The following is an 18,403-nucleotide window of genomic DNA, read 5'->3' as shown; positions in this document are numbered from 1 at the left end:
GGAACCACCTCCGTAACCGCTACACCATCTTGGACATTGTTGAAGGCTGGACCACTGGACAAACCTATAAGGGAAACGACCCTTCCTTGGTCGAGCTCCCAGCCAGCCAGGTGTTTGTTTTGCCTTTGCCTGCGTGTCTTTCTCGTCCGGCACCAGCTATCTGAAGCTGATGGTGTTTGCTGCCATTGCAGCCAGCCAGCTTGCAAGTCCCAACAGAGGTGTGCTCGGGCACCCAGGGCGTTTGCCTGTTCGTTCTGCCAGGTGAAGCTGTAAATGCGTGCCACCCGCACCCTGTCGCTCGGTCTCCCAGCCGTACTTGTTTGGTTTTGCCAAAACCATGGCCATGAGGTCATCGCCAACCCGTCCTTGACGTGCCATAATGGACGATTAGAACCACACCCATCGGCACAAACAGCATACAGACTTTCTGCAGCTATTGCTCCCATTAGCGTCCAATTCTTGACCAAATCCTGCCTTTTCCTCCAGCAAACCAGGCAACACTTGACGCCTTATTCCACTCTTTGTTCCCGCATTAGTTCGGCTGCCTTACCTTTCTACCAATTTCCCCAATTCCCACCCGCCAGGCCTTTCTTTCCCATTGATCTCATGGCCATCTTGACTTCAATCTGCCCACAATGAGGTCTTTCCAATAATGAAAACCTCCTTTAGGAAGATTTCTATGTTTCTCTTTTTCTCTCTCCTCGCTTTGCCGCTGTTAAGACCCTTGGCGCGCCGCTACCACTCCTACCCGTTGATGCCACACTAATGGCAATGTGAATATCTGTACCTAATCTTTGTCCTCCAACTCAAAAACGCCCTGCCGAGTTGTTGCACTTGCCTAGGCGACGCATTCTGGTGCTCCAACGGAGAAAAAAAAAAAAAAAAAAAAAAAAAAAAAAGAAGCGCAATGGACAACCCTACCGAACCAGAAGACGACGCGATGGTGACCGGTGCACCCCACCAACCTACCAGATTCGGGAAGAGAATGACAATTAATCCTGTCTCAAAGATGAACTTGGCCGCTCGCGCTTGGATGCAATGATGAACAGAGCAGGAAGTGGGTTGTTGGCGTACAGTGTTGTCCTCGATAATAGTGGTAGTTTGAGAGAGGGAGAAAATTTCATGTTGCAACTCCGCACATGGAAGCGTGATTGTGTCGCGACAGTTGAATTAAGCTTCTGACCCTCCCCGGCCTGGACCTTGGTGCAGCGACCCGCATCAACGCTAGTGCAACGTCACCTACTACAGAAGCTCAACCTGGTGCATACTGTACACATTTCTTCGTCTGATCTAAACCGCGGATGGAAATAATCCCATTGGGGAAAGAAAAGCCTTTGTTTTGTTTTGTTGTTGTTTTCTTTCTTTCTTTGTTTTAGCCCATGTGTTATTCATTCCAGCCCCGAAACACCTAATTCGACTTGCCCAAAATCGAAAACGAGTTCTCCGTCCATCCATCAGGGCCAACACCAACTCCACTCCCCCCCTCCTCGTCCGCCATGTCGACAATAGCAACGCCCCGAGAGGCGCCACGCCGCATCCCCTCGATGCAGACCCCGACGTCCTCGACGCGCCCGTCGCTTGACAACCCACGGTCGCAGGCCGCCTCTCCGAACCGCGGTACCACTTCCTCCTCCTCGCCGGCCGCGGCTCCCGGGGGTGCCGTTGGCGCGGCGGCGAAGCGCAACCGCGCCGCGCTGCGCGAGTACTACAAGATCAAGAACAACCAGGCAGCCGCCCCGCCGACGCTCGAAGTGACGGACGAGACAACGCCTGGCGACGACGTGGACCACTCCGAAGTGCCGGCGTCGGAGCTGGACGCGCCGGGCTTTGACGCCCAGGCCTACGTCGCCAAGGCCGCCGCAGAGAGCTCCCTGGCCGACCTGCTGAGGACCTACGCGCGGGTGCTGGGTGAGACGAGGGCGCTGGACGCCGAGAAGAAGGCCTTGGTCTATGACAACTACAGCAAGCTTATCACGGCCACTGAGACGATACGAAAGGTATACTTTGTTTTTTTTTTTTCGTGATTTTGCTTTTCCCCTAGGTACATATTCGCTCGTTTAGCTGGGCTATGGCAGGAACTTCCAATGACCGTGCAATTACTTGGCAGATGCGGGAGAACATGGACCCGTTAAATCCAATGGCGTCGACGCTCGATCCCGCCATTGCCTATATTTACACCCAAGCATCGTCGATAAGAGACACCATGCGCAAGAACTTGCCTCCACCAGAGGAGCGCAGTGCCACCGCTGCCGACGCGGCACGGAGAAAGCGCACTAGGGAGCTGGCGATGATAGTATTAGCCACCCCAGCGAGGTTACACGAGCTTGTGGCGGACGGAAAACGCGAGGAGGCTGAGAGGGAATGGGAATTGCCCCGAAGGCTACTTGTCTCTTGGAAAGAACGGGGTTTGGGCGGCGACGATGTTGCAATCTGTCTGGAGGCGGGTGATGCCGCTTTAAGAGCTGTTAAAGAAGATGATGGTGAGGACGACGACGATGACGATGACGATGACGATGACGATGACGACGAAGAAGAAGACGGAGAAGATGGAAATGTTGAGAAGGGGAACGACTGATTTGGTTGTTTCCAAGTCAGCACGCCAACATTCACAGCACCCAAGTAATATATACCCCCAAATGAAGCCATCACTTTATTTTCGCCCAAATAGCCGACAAGAAGGCTGGGAGTTGAGCCATGATGACACTGTGCTATGGCCAGTATTCACACGCACGCTTATACGCTGTTGAGGTCCCAGACCTCAAACGGATCGCTGTCTGCTTCGCTCACAAGCACACTTGCATCTTGCGAGAAGTGTGCTTTTATCGCCTCGGAAAGCTTGCCTTGCATCACATCGCGCAGAAACCTCCTCTCCGAGTTGCTGTGGAACACCGTCATAACTATCTGCCCTCGCATCGTCGCGTGCAGGGCTGCGTGATGGCTCATTTCGCCAGTGATCAGCATGTCGGCTCCGCAGCCGGCGAGAACATCCGCCCCTGATCCCGCGCAGACAGCTACCGATGTCACACTCGGGGTGCTGGCGTGGTCGCCTCGCGGCGTGCCCTTGGGGAAACCACGCGGTGTCGCAAGAGAGACGTATCTCTGGCCCAGCTTTTGTGCCACTGCGTTCACCACCCTGTGCCAGGGGACGGGTTCACTGAACTTGCACACGCGCCCGTATCCAGCACCCTCGAACCCTGCAGGGATTGCCGACGTCACAGGCTTGGCATTTGTGCGTTCAACCTTGACCTGAGGGAAGTCACTTGCAGCGGCCGAAACCAGATCTGCCAACCAATCGTTGAGACCCCCTGGCGTGGCGTCCACGGCTGTATGGGGGCTATAGACAGCAATGTTATGCTTGACAAGCTGAAGGAGGAGCTGTTGTTGAGGGTCTTTAAGGGTGATTGACTTGAGCCCTCTAAAAATTGGCGGGTCTGTGGTTTGAGTTAGCTAGAAGCTCGCATGCCAGAACTTGTGGCACTAAATCAACCACCAGAAAACTCACGATAGCTGATGATAACTGAAGCATTCTTGGCAATAGCCTCGTCTACAACAGCAGCAGTCACATCGTTGGTCAAGAGAACCACAGGTGCTGATCCAGCATCTTCGGTGTTTTCCAACAGCAGACCAACGTTGTCCCAAGCTCTATCTGCGAGTTCCTCGGGATACCTGGCAGCGTTTCAGTAAATGCAACGAGGACACATGAAAGAGAACCCCGTGACAAAAACAAGATATAAACAAATGAAATAAGAATAAACCCAGAAATGCACGCAAATCAACCAATGAGCAACTCACAATGATCTCATGGCTGACACCACGGCATTGGTAAAAGAAGAGGATTTGAGATCCATGCTGTTTGACGGTTGGGTGAAGATCCGCCTTTGAGTTGGCACCAGTGCAAGACCACAGCGAATCGACGCTTGTTGAAGCAAGTGGGTAGAGCAATGAACAGGCTTAGAAACCAGAGATATACGTAGTGGAAGACGCCTGAGCGGTCCGACGAGCCTGGTACACACAAGCATCCGACTTAAAAGCCAACGACCAGGATAGACGAGGGTAGTTGATAGTGCATGCAGCTTGCTGTACCTTGAACCTTGAGTTGAGGCTAAAGCTTGAGCAAGTCGACACAAGAGTGGGGAGCTCTCAACATCCAAAAGTGGACCTTTATTTAGGATACATACAGTGTGTATTTCTTTCGGCGAAGGAGACGAATTGGCCAATGACGCAATGCTTTGCTCCACTCTGAGAGGGGCCGGCACCCCTCTCCCTTCCCTATACTTGCGGCGCATCGCAACCCCACGATGTCGCCAGCGAGGTGCAACGATTCAAAAGTACTGAAAGAGACAAGTTGCTTTTTTTAATTTCTTGTCAAAATGGCAGACTTGGAAATCACAGAGGCGTCCATCAAGGATGCGCTCACTGAGAGGCTAAAGGCAATACATGCCGAAGTTACGGACATGTCAGGTATGTCATGGCATCCTCGGGCCGTTGGTAGCCTAGAGATATCGTTGAGAGGTTTAATGCTTTTTGTCTTGACATGAAATGCTGATCAAACAAAAAAAACACACATTCAAGGCGGTTGCGGACAAGCATTCACCGTTCTGATTGTATCGCCCGAATTCGCTGGCAAGAACTCGCTTAAGCGGCATAGGCTGGTAAACGCGGCCATGAAGGACGAGATAGCGCGCATCCACGCATGGACAGCAAAATGCCAAACCCCCGAGGAGTGGGAGCGTGATAAGGCTTCGGCAACGGGTGCAGATGGTCCGTCCATGGATGGCACCGTTGGTGGTCACGTGGATGGCGTCAAAGGGTGACCAGAGAGCATGGAGCAAAAACGTTTACCTCTTAAGGGATACTGTTCTGTAGATGCATGTCGGCCTTGGTCTCAGGTATGTGATGATTCATCTTTATGCTCATATCGTCTAGCTTCATCAATCTGATCAACTAGCTACCTCTGTACTGTTCCCAACTACAAATAAGCTGCCTGACCAGGGACCTTGGCTGAGATGATCTATTTCTAGTACGGAACTTCATTACCATACCCAACTTTGCCGGTTTAGAAGTAAACATGGTGGTGAAGATAGGTTGAAGTTCAGCTGCGGTGCAAGGCAAGGGAAAAATCAGCGTCGCACCTTGAAACAAAGTATTGGTTAATCTCTGTTTTGCTGGGGAGAAAGTCAGTGTCCTTGAGAGACAAGTTAGATGATATTATGACTCACTGTCGGGTATTATACATTTGTCCCAAGGAATCCTACTATAAATCTTGATAGCAGGATGGTGGCTATAAAAGTCGGGAACGACATCAAGGCATCTATATACATCTAGATGTAGAAACATACGAATGGAGATAATAATATCATTAATGTTGTTAGCGTGCATCATCTGATATGCCAGTAGCTAGCTGTGGAGCATAACTGACAAAAGGGGCCACTAAAGTCACAGCAGAATTCCAATATCTGTCTGCGGCAATAAGAAGCTTCGATCCACACGCCACTCCAAAAGTTTTCCCCCTGGATAAGCCGCAAAGCTCTGTATCGGTAACCCCCAACTCCCCCATCGATTAAGACCCCTGGACTATCGCAGCTGTTTTATAGATTCTCGACGAAGCAACTCGAGGCGGAAACAGAAACATAGCATTATAGTTGCCACTGCATGTTGCACACAAAAGCCGCTCCTATCACAAGTATTCTAGTCACAAGGCGTAACCACTATCAAACTTGGTCTGACGGGGCTTCTCTTTAGTCTAGCCTAGAAGCACAGGTGGTTCAGCCCTACCCGTACCCCTCTATGCAGCAAACTGTACAGCACTAATACCCAGAAGGCATGCAAGCAGTGACATTAGGCACCGCTCTATTCTAGTTGCACTTAGCTAGCAGATAGGTGCTGCTTAGGAATACCATCCCACTGCAGCCTCAAAACCTCTTCTATCTCTTTGCCGGTGTGCACTTGTCCAAGGCAGTGTTATGTGTGAGCAAAGCCAAAGTTAGTGGCTTGCCTTTCCGTTAGTCTCAATGAACATAGGATCATGCCGTTGGAATATGAGCCGATGAAATCATATAGAGGCAATTCAACATAGTTTTGATTTCAAAGCCCAACATCTGGCGATGCAGCATGGCAATATGTATCTGCCACGTTACCTGAGGTATTTTAGCCAACTTTTTTACTTGGTAACTTGTTGCAGTGACGTACCTGCCTGTTGCAAGTTGGCAGATTCTGAAGACGAAAACCCGGACCAGATTCGGCTCCATGTCAGATACGTTGATGTCGAGCTTTGAAACCCGAGGTACCCAGGCAGTGAAATGATCTTATGGAGGAATTTTAAAGAGGTTCATGATGTATATCCGACATGCTTACCAGCCATTCTCAGTCAAGGTCATACTTTCATCAAAGGCAGCCTCTGTTATTTGTGGCTGCGCTAGGTAACTATGAGACGTCATCGCCATGGGTTATTGCCGCACTGCAGACAGTTAATCTAACCAACTCTTTGTATCCCTCTTCATTCAACAATGCAGCGCAGAAATAAAAGATAAAACGCAAACAATCATTAAGTCCTACTTCATCCGTCATCCAAATGGTATTTTCCCAAGCCCAGCCAAACGTGATAATCACACCCTAGACATGACGCAAAGCGTCAAAGCAAAACCCCGCGGAAGCGCCCTGCTGATGAAAGTCTTCTCGTAACATTCGTTCCCCATTAGTGAGACATAATCTCAGCGGGTTTCTGAGCGCCCGAAGCTTGCGATGGCTTGTCCATGTCGACATCCATATCCATAGCGTCACCAGCATCACCTTCAACCTCCTGGAGCTCCTCTTCGAGTTCGTCTTCACTCTCGCCCTCGATATCGACACTGCCGTCGTCTGAAAGCTCATCGTCGTTAGCTCCATTCTCGGCACCTTCGGCCCCATCAACAGCCATTTCTGAATCCTGGCCGGCGGCTGCAGCGGAGCCCTCGCCATTGGCTGCAGCGCCAGTGGCAGCAGCCTCTTCCTCCTCTTCTTCAGCAAGCTCCTCGGCGCCGTACTCCTCCTCGTCGGCTACCAAATCAGCCTCAGGTTGGTCCGGGGGAAATTCGGCGGGTGCCGTCAGCTCAGAATCCCTGGTTGCCAAGCTTGGTTATTAAATAATATTCAGTAAAATTGCCACATAAGATTGAAAACATACCACTTGATGGCAAACCTTGTCACCCGAGGCTTATCAGCAAGGATGTTGCGGCGGATGCGATCGATGATAGGCTTGGCCGGCGGGTCAGCGTTGAGTTCCTCTGAATCATACTCATTGTTGACGTAGTAGCCAACACGGACGAACTCGCGTTCATCGTACGAGCAGGTCAGGAGAATGACGGTAACGCCCAGTACGTCCGTGTCGGGGATTTTGCTCGTGTCGGGTGCGGCCGCTTCAAAGATGAACTTGTTGACGCCGACGGGAATCGGCCCGACCAGTAGGCTGTCGAGCTCCTGGTCATACTGGTCGCTGTCACGGGGATTCCATCCGGTCAGCCAGTTGTTCTAGTAACAACAGAGGGGCTATGTTGACTTACGAAGTGGCAGAACCGACATATGTCAGTTTCCATTCAAGGTCTAGATTCAACGGAAACGTCAACATCATATTCAACTGCCGGAAACTAGAACCGACAAGTCATACCCTTCTCCAGCTGCTCCAAACATTCAAAGGTGATCTCGAATTCGTACTTGTCTGTGAACTTGGCAGGGTTGTTCATAACATTTGCCCCGAGTAGCGTTACGACAGACATGGTGGCGGTGGGGCGTGAGAGACGATTCTGGCAGCTTGGCGTATTAAATCTTTCGAAGCGCGTAGATATAAGGGCTGATATTTTGTTATTGGTGATGCAGAGAGGAATGCAATGCAAAACAGATCCAGCGATACGGCGACAGTTTTACAGTCGCGAGACAACAAAAAAGTAAAGAAAGAACCACGGGAAGTTGCGTTGCGTCGCGCTGCGGTTGCGAGGGGGAATTGTTTGCGAAGTGGGCTCCCAGAGGTGGGGCACTGACAAGGATCCATCTACTTTGTCGCGTATTTGGCAAAGTCGAGCAGGGGACGCGCCGAGGGTCATTTTATTCTCAACAGCTAAGTAAGGTACTCAGCCACTAAGGAAACCGTGCCCTTGAAACCTGTCCAATGCGATCACTTAATCCTCACGCCTACAAATTTTTACGTACTATGCCCACCGCCTTAATCAATTGCAACCGCCTGTATTGGCGGCTACATACATAGTAGTGTTAGCTCACGCATACAATCATGGGGAATCCAAGCATGGTAACAGCCTTACATAATAGCTTACGTGCCAGTTTCCTTGCCGTCTTCTGCCATGGCCTTGTGCCACGGCCGACTTTCCATATTCTAACATTCTACCATTATAGGCCAGTTGTTGCAGTAGATAGATCTTGGCATCACATGACCAGATGAGCTTAGTCAGCGCTGTGCACACCATAAAAGCGCTGCCACGCTCGTTAGCCTAAAAAGCGCACCCTACCTGAATACATGGCTCTCCTACCACTCATGCAAACTGCACGTGTACGTTCGTGTGCGTCAGTTATAAGCCCGGTACAGCTGTAAATTATAAAATTTTTATTTTACGCAAATTGCAATTATATATTAATACGAATAACGTTTATTTTATCTATTTTTTTTTTTTTTTACCGCATATTATATTTACGACCGAAAAGCTCCAAAAATCGCCAATAACGCTTAACTTACGCGCCCAATAGTTTAAATAGTTTAAAATTTATCGCCAAAATGCAAAAATATTACGCATTTGGAAATTAGTTAATCCAAACCAACAAACCGACGAAAAATTCCCAATATTTGAAAAATTTACCGAAAACGTTACAAAATCGTTTAAACGCTTCCGATTCGACGATTATTATGCAAATTTACGAATTTGGAACTTAAACCCGCTTAAAACCAAACGCAAAATAAACCAAATCGCCAAATTATTTGTAAATATAAATAAATTTATTTTTAAGGGTTTAAAGGAATTTGTTATATTTAGCAGTTTTACGCCTTCCGAAATAAAGCGCGCGGTAAATAAAACACGCGAAACGCAGGAATTATAAAAAAATTATATAAACGAACAATTCCGAAAAATTAATATTTTCCTGCAATAGGTTATAAAAAATATAAACCCAACGTATTTTAATACGGTATTTTTTACCGTTTAACGCAACGGTTAAAACACGTTTAAAAGGACAATTAAAACGTTTTAAAAGAAATTCGCACTTTTTTTAACGCACGTTAAAAAATAGGTTATTAAAAATTACAAAATAGCCCTGGTTTTAATTCGTACAATAAATAATAAAACGAATTGGTTTAAAATTTATAATTCAATTTACGAAAAAACCCGGAATTATAAAATAACCGATTTTAAAAGGGATTCCGCGATTAAAAACTTTATTAAAACCGGAGGATATTTCCAACTTTTTTAAATTATAAACGTTCGGAATAAGTTAAATAAACCGAATTATACGATTACTTTTAAATATATTTTCAAATAATTTAAAAGCGCGTTTTACGACGATATTACCAATTTTTTAATAAAAGGTGGCCGCAATTTCGTTAAATTTTATACGATATTTGGCGGATCCGTTAAAAAATAAAATAAAAATTTAAACCACGTTCCTAATAGGGGTAAAAACAGGGGAAATATACGGAATAAATATTTTTATAATTATAATTATTTTTAATTACCAAATTTATGCGAAAAATTGGTGTACGCGGTAATAGGGAGGAATTTTAAAATCCGTATACGTGGTTTTTATTTAGCCGAAAATCGCAAAAAATTTGCGCCGAATTTAAAAAGGACCGTTGGTTTTTTGTCCGCGAATTATTAATTTAAAAAGGTGTAATTACCGAATTAGGATTTACCACGAACGGAGGGACGAAAAAAGCACCGTAATTTAGAAAATAGGGGGGGCCACCCATTATTTCGGCGGCTTATTTAACCATTTTTAACGAACCCAACGATTTTATATATTTTTAAATACGTTACGATAAAAAAACCAACGCATTTACGTTTATAAACATTTCCCACAATTTATATTATAATAATATTTTGTTCGATAATTGCTGTTTTATATATTTGGTAAACGTTAAAAAACGCTTGGACCCGGGTTTTATCCGTAAATTTATAAATACGGATCCGTAATTCGTTATATACGGTATTTAACAATTTAAAATTACCGCGTTTGGTACGCGTATTATATAAAACGTGTTAAACGGAGGACGAACGTTAAAATTCGTTAATATAACGTACGTGCCCAATTTTTACGTTAATATCGTGTTAAAAGCGCGTTTAAGGGATAAAAACGTATAATATAACGGCTGGAATTGCATTTTGCGTTTAGGGAATATAAAGGACAATTTGGTATTATGCGGTTTATAACGACGTAATAACGTAATTTTTTTATAATATAAATTTATTTATTATTTGCGCGTTGTTTTTACCGTACAAATATTTTTTGCAGGTATTATTTCCTTAACGGTTATAAAAGGTTGGATAAAATTTATTAGGATTCCATAAAAAAATTCCACGGGAATATACGACGAAAAAGAAAATAATTCGTTAATTTGGTATTGGAAAGCCGGCCACCTGGGTCTGGAAACGTTTAAGGCGTTAGTCCACCGGGTTAAAGGTGTAAAAATTAAAGGACCAAAAATATTGGAATGCGAAACGTACGTTTAAATATATGGTAAAACAATGGTATCGAAACGCTTAAAAGGCGAATTATATAAATTTTACCATATAATATACCTAAATTTTTTCCATTTTAAAAAATTAGGTACTGGTATACGGTATTTGCTATTATTAAAAAACGAATATTCGGGGCGTTTAACGATTATTCCGTTTACCGGAAAAACGAAGGCAAAATTCGTGTTAATAATATTCGGTTTCGAACAATGGGTAACGCGCCAATACGGTTTACAAATTGCGAAATTTTTCCACGATAACGAATTTATTTTAATAGCGTATACGGGATATATTTTTTACCAAAAATATTGCAAAAAATTTGGGATCGAAATAAAAACGCTTTTTTTTAATATATATAAACCGAACGGCCAAATAAAACGTTCGGGATACGAGGTAATTGTGCGCGCGTTTAAAATGCGTTTGGCAATTAATTTACCTACTTTTATTTGGCTAAAAATAATTATAACCGCAAATTATTTTATTAATATAAATCCATTAATAAACCGGAAAAGTTTTAACCCAAACGAAATCCTATTAGTATGGTTTAAAAGGTTTTTTAAATGGTATATATTTATATTATTTATTATATTAAACAAAAACCTGCGCCCAAATTGGTTTAATACGTACGTATACGGGTGTAAAACCTACGTATTAAACCCGGTAAAAGCGAAATTAAAAGATAGGGTAATATTTAAAACGAGCTTTAAAACGCACGTAGGATACCTAATTAAATATAAATTATTTAAAATATATTATATTTGGGTACCTTTTTTCGACAGGGTTATTACCTTACGTAACGTCCGACTCGACGAAATACGTTTTTACCAGGGATTAGAAAAAAAAAAATAAAAACCGGTAAATTTAATAATAAATACGAATTTTTAATAAACCGGATCCACGAATTGATATTGGAGTTTTTAAAGGACGAAATAATCGGATAATTGGGTTTATTATAAAATAAATTATTATTCGCACCTAATTTAAGCGTTCCTATTTTTAATTAGGGGTTAAATAACGTACCAATATTATAAAAACGGAGCGCGGAAATATTTACGGAATACCGTAATATGTATTTCCGCGAATAAATCGCAAAAAACGATATTTTTAAAGGTTTAAACGGACCGATCTATTACGACCAGACAAGATGGGTCGGTACCAATAAGGCCAGGCGGGGTCACACCCCTCCTAACGACACTCGCCCAAAGAAATCGCCGACAACAGAACATCGATTACCTAAGGGAAAAGTCACGTGACGCCACGTAATCGCCAAAAAGGTAATTTCAATAATCTTTAAAAAATTACAATAGATTAGGCGAAATAATTTCTGCGATTTGTAACAGATTAAGGGAAATCACATTCGGAATATAGTTTATATAAGGCACGCTTATTACCATGTAAATAAATTCGATTTTAGGATTGCTTAGCAGCAATTAAACTCTAATTAACTTTAATATTTATTTAAAAACGATTATAATTTTACCCCAATTATTAAAAACCCCAATTACCCAGTTAAAACGCTCAATTGCTTTAACCCACTGTATTTTACCCTAAGAATAGGTTACCCGATACTTTAATCGTAACATTTTAATTGCTTTTATTCAATATTTTGCCTTAAAATATACCGAACAGTATCGCCGAAATAATGTTTTCCAACAAAACCACCTTTTAAACCTTTTTTACCATTAACGCTCCGGCCAGCGCTAACGCTTTGCGTTAAATAGTCGCGACGTTCCAAACAAAAAATCGACAATTCCAGGAACGAATAACCGAATAAATTAATCGAATTAATAGGAATTATATTAAATATTTTTTATTATTACCCTATAATGGTACCCCAGGTATTTTGCAGGGATTTTTTACGGAAACCCGGGTTTATTTTTACTTTAACGAAGATAATTTCGATAATAACGCAGAAAAGGTCATTTACGCAGCCTCGCTATTAAAGGGCGATGCGTTTACCTAATTCGAACCAATCCTACGAAATTATTTGGACCACGATAAGGAAAAAAACCGTAAAGTTGAAATTAACCGCATTTTCGACGATTACGAGAATTTCGAAAAATGTTTTAGGGGAGCATTCGGTAACCCAGACGAGGAACGCACGGTTAAGCGTAAATTGGTACGCCTTACCTAAACCAAATCGGTATTTAAATATGCCAGTAAATTTCGATAAATTACCGCCAAATTACTATAGGGCCCCGAAACCTTAATGGCACGCTTTTATACGGGATTTAAAAAAAAAGTTAAAAACGAATTTATTAAAAAAAAACGACCCGATACCTTAACCGAGTACGTAAAATTAGCAGTTAAAATCGATAACCGATTTTACGAACGGAAATTGGAACGACGCGAAAAACGCAACGTATAGGGGCCAATTTTGCGACAAACCAATACGGGACGCAAATACTAATACCCCAAACCGCTTCGCCAATATAATATTTCCTACGGAATATATAACGGACCCATAAATTTTAACGCGACCTAATATAAAAAACCGCGCAAAAATCCCAAAAATGGTAAATATTTTAAATGCGAAAAACCAGGACATATAGCCAAATTTTATCCCCAAAGTATTCCGGATTTACACCCCGATTCCAAAAAACTACGAGGATTAAATGCCACCACCCACCAACAAATACCACCGGATTAATATAATTTAAAAAATTGGATTATATATTACGACGATAATTATATAATCCATAACAGCGTAAAAATGGACGCAGGATAATACCCATAAAAATTTAAAAGCATTCGGACCCTAATAATAGGAAACCGTGTATTTATTAAAACCAAACCACCGGTACAATTACGCAGGTAAAACGCCAAATTACCCGAATTTACGGAATTAAATACTTTAAAAAAATTAAAACTAAAACTATTGGGACAAACCCACCGCATCCGGATAATCCAACAAACCCCAACGGACGAATCTAATAACGAATTAAAAAACGAATTTAGCGAAAAAAAAACTATATTTTCAAACCTATACAATATAGCAAAGGAAAATAACTTTTATATATATAAGAAAAAATTTATCGATTTATACCGAAACGACCAATTAATGCAATTTCCCGGAATACTATTTCGAATATAAATACAAAACTTTATAAAATTAATCGATCCAATTTTCGGAAACCACCCAATTTTGGATATTAAATATCCCAAACATATAAAAATCTTTTGGGTAAAATGTTTTCGAAATAATTGCGGATTGCATTTTAGCAGAAAAATAGTCCACGATTTTTTCCCACGACGACGCAAAATAACAGGTATCCACGAAATATATACCACCATTAAATTACCCAATTGGGAAATTAAAATAAGATTTAACACCGAACCAGCGGTAATTTTCACCCCTTATAACGATTACCCCATAATATGCTATAATTAAAAACAATTCCCATGGTACGAATGCACCCGAAATATTTGCAAAATATATATATTAACCAAAATATAGGTATAATATAAAACGAAGTTACGATAACCAGGACCCGCACCTATGACCAAAATTGTGTGGAACCCTAACGTTAAAAATAACGAAATACCTACAAACGCACGAAAAACGCCTGCATTAACAGGGCACCGATTTAATAAAATTAACGTTAAAAACAGCCATACGCCCCGAGACAAAAAAAATAAGGACCCACGACGCGAATCCAATAAACTAAAAAACTAGGACAACCAAACGGTATAGGGTACCAAACGGTAGCAATAAAAACGGAACAAAAAACCCTAAACGCCACGCAAACCACGAAAGCAATATACGAACATATATTCCTAAATATATAATTTAATGGAAAACCCATACGAACGTTTTTTAATAACGGAGCACAAAACAATTACATTTTTCCAAAGATCGTAAAAAAACGACGAATATTTTGGCGATAAAAGGAAAAATTATATCGATTATAAACCGTAAAAGGAAAGGTAATTTTATACGGGAACGGTACCATCGAAATAAAAACCGTATATTTTTGGATGGAAAATTATAAACGAAAGGAATAAATTATTTTGGATATTACGGAAATAGGGAATAAAAATATGATTTTAGGAATTCCCTGGTTTAAAAGGAGCAACCCCCGGATAAATTGGATTACAGGCCAAATTTAATAGGAAAAGCACCTAATTATTGAACGATTTCCAGTATAACAGGGTTTATATAGGAAGTATAGGGCACGGAAGGACCAAATAAAGCAAATGGCGTACCTATAGGGAGGACGACCAACCCCGGAGCTAATATCGGAAAAAAAGCGACTATTTACAGGCCAAAACCGATTTAATTATATAATATAAACCACGAAAAAATAGACCAAAAACGGCAAAATTCCAGAAAAATACCAAAATTATACACGATTGTTTAGCCAAAAACTCGAAACAGGATTACCCGAATACAGTCCGTTCGACCACGAAATACCATTAAAAAAAAGAACTTAACCAAAATTCCATAAAATATACGGTTTAAATCCGATATAAATGGAAATTTTAAACGAATATTTCGCGGAAAATTTTAAAAAAGGTTATATTAAATTATCGATATTACCAGCAGGATACCTAATCCTTTTCGTACCAAAAAAAAACGGAAAACTACAATTATACGTAAATTACAAATAATTAAACGATATTATAATAAAAAATTGCTACCCGCTCCCATTAATAGGAAAATTTCGAAATATGTTTTACCAAATATAATGGTTTACGATATTAAATTTTAAAAAAATATATAATTTAATCCGTATAAAGGAAGGCGAGGAATAGAAAATAGTATTTCGCACCAAACGAAAATATTATAAATACTTGGTAATGCTTTTCGGTTTTACCAACGCCCCCGCAACTTTTTAAACCATAATTAACCACGTTTTTAGGGAATATTTAAACATTTTTATCGTTATTTATTTGGACGATATCCTTATTTTTTCCAAAACGTTGGAAAAATACAAAAAATACGTCCACACAGTTTTACAAAAGCTATAAAACGTTAAATTTTTAATTAAACCCGAAAAATATATTTTTTACAACAAATAAATTAATTTCCTAGGATATATTATCGCCCCTGGAAAAATTAGGATGGAAAAATTAAAAATTTAAACAGTAAAGGAATGGCCCCAATTATAAAACGTAAAAAACGTTCGGGTATTCCTTGGATTTATGAACTTTTATAGAAAATTTATTAAAGGTTACGGCGCGATCGCCACCTTATTGACCAATATAACCAAAAAGGACCTAAAATTCCAATGGACGGAATAAATACAGCAAGTTTTCGAACAGCTACGAGATGCAATAGCATAAAAACCGATTTTTAAAATACTAGACCCAACGAAACCTTTCGAAATCGAAACCGACGCATCCGATTACGTAATCGGAGGATAATTTAACCAACGAAACGAAAAAAAACGCCTGCACTTTTGCGCCTTTTTTTTACAAAAATTATATGGATTAGAATTTAATTACCAAATCCACGATAAAAAACTTATAGCTATTATCCGAATATTTGAAAAATGGAAATTACAGTTATCCGGAATTAAATACGAAGTATTAGTTTATACGGATTATAAAAACCTGACCCATTTTACCATTAACAAAGTGTTAAACAAACGATAAATTAAATAAGCAAAATTCCTATTAAAATTCCATTTCAAAATTATTTACCGAAAAGGAACAGAAAATGGTAGGGCCGACGCCTTCAGCAAAAAACCAAACCATAAAAATATAGTACCCGAGGAAATACGGAAAATTTTTACGGTAAACGATAACGGAAACCTTTTACCAATTCACCGAAATCTTATAACGACCAATACGGTAACCATACTAAAGGAAATACGGAAAATCCACGAAAATAAAGCTTACGGATACCAAAGGATTTCCAAAATATGGAAACGGTTAAAACAGCACTACAATTTTAAAAAAATACGATAAAAAGTACGAAAAACCATTAAAAACTGCGAATTTTGCGCAAAAAGCAAATCCGCCAAATATAAGCTTTACGGGTTTTTACAGCTTTTACCAGCCCCTAATAAGGCCTGGCAAATTATTATAATGGATTTTATCGTTAAATTACCACCTTCCGAAAAACCATTTATTAAAACTAAATACGATAATATATTAATTATAATGGACAAATTTACTAAATACGCTTATTTCCTACCTTATAAGGAAATTAGTAACGCCGAAAAAATCGTTTATACATTTTTACGAATAATTGTTAATAACCACGGATTTCCAAAAAGCATTATTACGGATAAAGATAAGTTTTTTATATTAAAATTTTGGAAATTTTTAATGGAATAGCTAAGAACCGACCACAAATTATTTACAGTATTCCACCCACAGACAGATGGATAAATAAAACGAGTAAACCAAATATTGGAATAATATTTAAAATGTTATGTAAACTATAAGTAGGACAATTGGGTACGGTTATTATCCACAGCACAATTCGTATATAACAACTTAGAAAATGAAAATATTAAAACAACCCCGTTTTATGCCAATTACGGATTTAACCCTACGGTATATAAAGAACCAAAAACCACGATTACGGCCCCACGAACCGATAAATAAGCAAACGAATTACGAAAACTCCACCGAAAATTCCAACAGGAATTGGAATTTGTACGAAAAAAAATGATTAAATACGCCAACCAATATCGGATAAAGGGACCATCCTTCCAGGAGGGAAATAGCGTTTATTTTATTCGACGTAATATTAAAACATAACGACCAAATAGCAAATTTAATTATAAAAAGTTTGGACCTTTTAAAATCGATAAAAAAATTAGTAAAACCAATTATAAATTGTTATTACCAGGAATTATAAAAATCCACCCAACGTTTTACGTATTATTATTGGAATTAGCACCACCCGGTACCAATATATAAAAAACAATTAAAATCGACGAGGAAGAAATATACGACGTCGAACGAATACTGGACCATAAACGCAATTACGGTAAAACAGAATATTTTATTAAATAGGAAAACTACGGATACGAAAAAAACACTTGGGAACCCCTTAACCACTTCCAAAATTACCAGGAACTATTCCGTTAATATTACCAGGAATTAGATTTGCGAACAAATTAGCTAAAAAAAAAAGGACGACCTAAAAAAGCATTATTTACCATTCCCAAAAGCTAAAAATCGGCCAAAATTCGAAATTATACCACCAAACGAACTTATAAAAAAACGATTAGCATATACTAATAAATTAAAATATATGGATAAAAGCAATTTACCGACCAAATGCTGCGCAAAAACATTCATTTCATCCAACAAAAAAGGATTTAAAAAACCCATCGGGAAAGTCGAATCCCAAACAAAATTGGAATCCGGAAAAAACGATTCGAATAATATTTTAAGAAGGATTTCGGACGATCGCCGCCGTTCCTCCTGCTTTACCTTTTCACGTTCCACGCGATCCAATTCCTCCAAATTATTAATCCCGCGAAATATAGTTCGCATTATTTTTTTAAACCACAGTTTTTTTTGCTTTCGCAAACGAAGCAATTTCGCCTGTTGCGCGTAAATTTGCTTTTTAAACGTTTTAATTTCCGTATCCAGTTTCGAATATTGGCGATTAATATAACGGATTTAAACAGCGGATAAACCCAATACGTCGCAACTAAAACGGTTAAAACGAACGCATTCCATATAACGAGCAAAATCCTGCGGAAACACCTAATAAAATGCTACGCTTT

At 40.5% G+C, this 18,403-nt stretch overlaps 4 protein-coding genes across 4 annotated transcripts; 2 read left to right on the top strand and 2 right to left on the bottom strand.

Moving 5' to 3' along the window:
- Positions 1-1,496: 1,496 nt before the first annotated feature.
- Positions 1,497-2,575, top strand: PpBr36_06405 (uncharacterized protein; the record flags this gene model as incomplete). Its single annotated transcript, XM_029893550.1, has 2 exons — positions 1,497-1,997; positions 2,108-2,575. The coding sequence occupies 2 exons, from the start codon at positions 1,497-1,499 to the stop codon at positions 2,573-2,575; spliced, it is 969 nt and encodes a 322-aa protein (XP_029746607.1).
- A 158-nt stretch (positions 2,576-2,733) lies between these two features.
- On the bottom strand, positions 2,734-4,090 carry PpBr36_06404 (uncharacterized protein; the record flags this gene model as incomplete). The annotated part of the gene is made up of 3 exons (XM_029893549.1): positions 3,793-4,090; positions 3,503-3,666; positions 2,734-3,431 (listed from the first exon to the last, which is right to left on the bottom strand). Exons 1-3 carry the CDS (start codon positions 4,017-4,019, stop codon positions 2,734-2,736), a joined length of 1,089 nt encoding a protein of 362 aa, XP_029746597.1. The 5' UTR covers positions 4,020-4,090.
- Positions 4,091-4,370: 280 nt separating this feature from the next.
- PpBr36_06403 (uncharacterized protein) lies at positions 4,371-4,814 on the top strand (the record flags this gene model as incomplete). Its single annotated transcript, XM_029893548.1, has 2 exons — positions 4,371-4,461; positions 4,573-4,814. The coding sequence occupies 2 exons, from the start codon at positions 4,371-4,373 to the stop codon at positions 4,812-4,814; spliced, it is 333 nt and encodes a 110-aa protein (XP_029746303.1).
- Positions 4,815-6,694: 1,880 nt separating this feature from the next.
- PpBr36_06402 (uncharacterized protein) lies at positions 6,695-7,751 on the bottom strand (the record flags this gene model as incomplete). Its single annotated transcript, XM_029893547.1, has 4 exons — positions 6,695-7,097; positions 7,163-7,471; positions 7,539-7,578; positions 7,643-7,751. 4 exons carry the CDS (start codon positions 7,749-7,751, stop codon positions 6,695-6,697), a joined length of 861 nt encoding a protein of 286 aa, XP_029746301.1.
- Positions 7,752-18,403: the final 10,652 nt, after the last annotated feature.

Source organism: Pyricularia pennisetigena, assembly GCF_004337985.1.
Source record: "Pyricularia pennisetigena strain Br36 chromosome 4 map unlocalized Pyricularia_pennisetigena_Br36_Scf_6, whole genome shotgun sequence".
Lineage (NCBI taxonomy): Eukaryota > Fungi > Ascomycota > Sordariomycetes > Magnaporthales > Pyriculariaceae > Pyricularia > Pyricularia pennisetigena.
Note: the sequence above shows the minus strand (reverse complement) of the source record. Positions and strands in the feature narration are given on the sequence as shown.